The 4,899-nt window shown below is 21.7% G+C and overlaps 2 protein-coding genes across 3 annotated transcripts; one reads left to right on the forward strand and one right to left on the reverse strand.

The window, feature by feature from the left end:
• Positions 1-25: 25 nt before the first annotated feature.
• Positions 26-2,360, forward strand: LOC126905105 (BLOC-1-related complex subunit 8 homolog). The gene is made up of 4 exons (XM_050684518.1): positions 26-272; positions 345-522; positions 1,301-1,408; positions 2,146-2,360. Exons 1-4 carry the CDS (start codon positions 224-226, stop codon positions 2,294-2,296), a joined length of 486 nt encoding a protein of 161 aa, XP_050540475.1. The 5' UTR covers positions 26-223; the 3' UTR covers positions 2,297-2,360.
• Positions 2,361-2,421: 61 nt separating this feature from the next.
• Positions 2,422-4,688, reverse strand: LOC126905106 (protein KRTCAP2 homolog). 2 transcript variants are annotated; one of them, XM_050684519.1, is made up of 5 exons: positions 4,484-4,688; positions 3,223-3,377; positions 2,952-3,015; positions 2,815-2,881; positions 2,422-2,753 (listed from the first exon to the last, which is right to left on the reverse strand). In XM_050684519.1, the coding sequence occupies exons 1-5, from the start codon at positions 4,485-4,487 to the stop codon at positions 2,639-2,641; spliced, it is 405 nt and encodes a 134-aa protein (XP_050540476.1). In that variant the 5' UTR covers positions 4,488-4,688; the 3' UTR covers positions 2,422-2,638. The 2 variants fall into 2 exon arrangements, with proteins under 2 accessions (XP_050540476.1, XP_050540477.1); XM_050684520.1 differs by having other exon boundaries at positions 4,458-4,688.
• Between the last annotated feature and the right edge of the window lie 211 nt (positions 4,689-4,899).

Here is a 4,899-nt window from a genome sequence, read left to right on the forward strand (position 1 = left end):
AATACATATTTCTAATAAAATTGTTTCGATACCACTCTTTGAAAACGAATTTGTGTAAAAAAGTATTGTGTTTAATATTTTATAATTGGGACAGGATTATGAGTACATAATATTTACTCTTTAAAATGCAATATGAATTTTAAAAAATATATATATTTTATTATTCAAAAATTTCACAAGCTACTAATAGTTATCCAATTAAGTTCTCACCTATAATTAAGTAATGTCAGACATAATTCATGATCCAGATTTGCAAAACAAAGCAAGAAGAGGTATGTACCAGTCGAAATTCTTCTAATATTTTATAAGACATATGTCATTCTATTAAATTTATGTGAATGTAGCTACTGAGATATTATCTGAAAATTTACATTTTGTTGCCAATGAACCATCATTAGCGTTTTATCGAATTCAAGAACATGTACGAAAATCTGTGCCTCCAATGATAGAAAAAAGAATACAAGTTCAGAAACTTCAGAAAGATTTGCAAGGTCATTATTATGATGTAGAATATGCTCTAGGGTTTGTAATAAAAATTTTATTCTTGATAGTTATTTAATCTTAAAAGTCTAGAATTTTAATATATATATATATATTAATGGTGGTTCAAATTTTATATTTTTTGAATTAATATAAATAATTTCTAATGAATTTTGAAATTTAAATGGTTAAGTAAAGTTCGTGAAATAAGGAAGATATTATTTACAGAAGACATATTAAAGTATAATACTATAAAACTGTTGCTAATAGATTTGGTATACTAGTATTTCAAAAAATGGTTTATAATTAGTTATTTTAAAATTTACATTTCTAAAAATAAGGCTTTAATGATATCATATTTAAGAATATTACAATTTAATTGTAAAATTATAAAGATTATATAATTTTTATACTTTAAGTAAAATTTCATATTATAAATAATTTTTTATTTTTATATAATATAAATTCAATCAGTTGCAAAAGAATACATGAACAAATTTTTTTTTTTAATATTGCTTTCTCCTATTTAATTATAAGCTAATTTGTCAATAAAAAGCAAATTTACAATAAGTATTTATTTTTGAAACTGGATGACCTTATTTAAAAAAAAAAAACGTTTGAAATAATTTAAATTAAAAAAATTAGTATAATTTATGATTAACTGGGTTTATAAATAAAATCACTGATAATATGATTAGTTTTGAATTTATAACAAAAAAATACTGCTCGACTTCATTTTATTTTCAACTTTATTATAGTAGTATATTTCCATTATATATATAGATAGTTTTAAATTATTCAAATCTTTACTTTTTAATAGAGCTGTAAATTCTATCAAAAATTCTGAAAAATCATTAAATAATATCCAAGAACAACTAAAAAGTGCTCTTTTTTTAAGTCAACAAATAAAATATGAACATACTAGACGGTAAGTAAACAAATTTTATTCTATTGTCATGCATGAATGTTTTTTCAAACAAGTTCTATTTTAAATGTTTTTAGATGTTGATACTTAATACTTCATAAATATTTTAATTTAAAATTATTATTCAAAAAATTAGTTGATTTTAAAAAAAAAGTGTATATTTTATTAATATTTAATGCTATTGTAACCCATGTTATTTGTTGTTTTTGGATTGGGGGAACAAGTCACTAAGCAAAATAGTATATCAACATTTATGACTCATTTCGCCATTAAAAAAAATGATTTAATACATTTCTAGCTTTAGTTCATATATGCACTAAAATTTTTAGGATACCTAGAAGATAACTTTTTATTTTGTTCAATTTTATAAGTTTTATTTAAATATTTTAGATAAGGATTATTATTTTTTTTATAACTTTGTATAATCATAATTATAATATAACAAAAAATATGATTTAGTTAATCAATATATTTATCAATTATATTTTAATATTTGTGTTGTATTATGTAGATTAAAGTCTTATCCAGTAGTTAATGCTGTTTCATCATAATCTTTGAAATACATTCCAGATTATTTGCTCAACTTGCATGAACCAATAATATCAGTAGATAATTTTTATTATATATGTAGCTAGTATATATAAAATCAATTGTATTACTAATACTAAGTAACTATTATAATACTTTATTGAATGCAATTTTACAATTGCAATAAATTGTTTAATATCTTTCAAATTTAGTAATAACACGAAAAAAGATTCAATGTATAAAAGGTTATCAGCCCACTTAACGACAACACTGGACTTACCTGAACTTCCAGAAGCCATAAGAGATACAGCCAATAGAGTTGAGTCTATGATGCAAAGTGCAAGACATTCCAACATATATTAAATAGATTTATTATTATTATTTTCATATTATTGTTTTTCTAACAATTCAAAAATAATTAAGTAATGATAGATGTGTTGTAATTAATCTTTTTATTCTTTTTGTTTTCTTTCTTATTTACTGCATCATAAATGTCTATTTGAAATTTATTATCATTATCAATTAAATGATAAATTCAATTTTTTTAATAGGTACAAAAAATATTAATTTTAAATAATTGAACACTTTACATTTAATATTTTATAAATATAGGTAAAATTAAAAAAAAAAAAAGTACACATGATTTATTAATTTAATTTTATAGAATATTATGTTTTATAAAAATTTAAGTAAAAATCTTACAACTTAATGTTTCTTTTTTTTTCCTTGTACTACTGACTGTTTAAAAATAGAAGTTGAATTATAAGTCTTTTGAGAAATACTATGAATATTATATAATGCCAATAAGGAAAATAACAGGCTGAAAGTAAAAATGAAATGATAATTCTTACTAAAAATTTAAGTAAGGAAATTTTACAAACCTAGTAGTAGCACAAACTCTGTGTATTGACGCACATGTTATAAATGTAAATAATAACGAAAGTGAAACTAAAAGAATAAAAATAAATTATAAATTAGATATTTAAATACTAGTTATACATAATAATAATTCATTTACTTTCAGGAAATAGGCTTATTTGATATCCATCTCCCAGAAGAATAGTCATTAAATTGCTCACAGACTATTAGTAAACAGTTAAGGTTTAATTTATATTTTTAAGCTAAAAATATAAAGCTTCTAAAATTTAATTTTATATAGTTAATTATTATACATTGTCTGAAGAAAAAAAACATTTCACTAGGACTAAAAAGTTTTTATTTATATAAAAATATTAATAGATACAAACACATCCCTTTAATTGAATAAGTCAAATTATATAAAAGGATACAGTTAAAGAAAGAGTAAATAGAATTGATCCAAGAAAACCTGTTCCAATTACGTGTGCTGAGCTAGATGTTAACCATTTACTATTAAGTTGCATTATTGAAAACAATAATAATGCCAGCAAAGTAGAAAATAAAAATGACATACTTGTGGATACAGCTGTAAAAATTTTAATATTATTCAACAAAAGGTTAACATACACATAAATAATATAAAATATTTAATTTATGTAAGTATTTGTGGAATGGCAAATATAATGCAGTGTTATTTCTTTTTATTTTACATATTAGATAACTTAAATACTTCAAAGTTCATCAGCTTGCACAATAAATATTAGGGTAGTCCAGCCACATAATCAGACAATAGGGAGAGGAAGCAGCACACCAACCAACCCCCGTTGACTAATCATAGTATTTTTTTTATTTTGGTTTTGGAGCAAAGTTTTTGTTTTTATTGTTCATGAATTAATTTTATATAATATTACAAATAAAATCTCTATATAAATAAATTCAGATTAATATTCAAACCGATAGAAGAATCTGATTATAAACAGTAAAATAGATCTAACTGAGAAATCATGACTTGTACAATTAAAACTTCATTGTAAATTTTTTTAAAACAATTTTTGCATTCCTAGATTATGTTAAAAGGATATTTTTTTAAATTTAAAAAAGATATTTTTAAGAGTTTTTTTACATAAATTTTGATGGGTTGATAACAACTTGAGATATAATCATTTTAATGCATAAAGTGAGTATGTAGCATGGATGGATACAGCTTGTACTGGTGCGCATTTATAATGCATACTCTTCCAAACCCACTCAATGTATTAATATTCTCATACCTCAATAAGTACTTATCTTAAGGTTGTTATAGACCCATTAATTTTTTTTGTAAGAAAAGCTCTAAAAACAACTTTTTTAAAGCTGTAATATAAGAAAGAAATTTGATATTTAAGAACTCCCTTAAACATACTAACATGTTTATATATATTGTTAACAATATATATAAACATGTTATTAATATATTAACATATTAATGCTGTCTTATTCGAATAATGTAAAACAATTATTCCTCTTTTTCAAGAGTTAATTAACATAAAGTAATATATCCAATTTTCAAAAAAAATTGTTCTTCATGTAACATTTTTTCCTTAAATTTTGTTACTAAAAACAAATTTTTCAATAATTAGTCGTATACGCTCTTATAATAAGATAGTATCGATTTATGAATATTTACTTATTTATATTTTTAAACATGTTTACCCATAGTTTTTTAGAAGTTTCTATTGCCAGTTTATAGTAAGCAAAAATAAATAAGTAGATGATTTATAAAAATAATTTGTTGTTTGAAATGAAATCTTCAATAAACAAGTAATTAAAAAGTTTAGATTTGTAATTCATTTATGCGTTTGCAATATTATATTGAAATGCATTAAAATTAAGAACAAAAATATTTTTAACTTAATAAGAATTAGACATTGTGATAACACAATGTTATCAAGCTGTTTACAAAAATAATACCGGCTCCTGTTAGTCAGTCATTTATTGTCATTGAAAGTTGGTTAAACTGTAGCTATAAGATAAACAAAAATTTATATCTAAGCACTCCTTTTTCTATCAAGAAAAAATGTTGACACAAATGTATTTTGTTATCAATTTTTTTTATCGATTTAAACTAA

Source organism: Daktulosphaira vitifoliae, unplaced genomic scaffold (genome assembly GCF_025091365.1).
Source record: "Daktulosphaira vitifoliae isolate Bord-2020 unplaced genomic scaffold, ASM2509136v1 Scaffold_4, whole genome shotgun sequence".
Lineage (NCBI taxonomy): Eukaryota > Metazoa > Arthropoda > Insecta > Hemiptera > Phylloxeridae > Daktulosphaira > Daktulosphaira vitifoliae.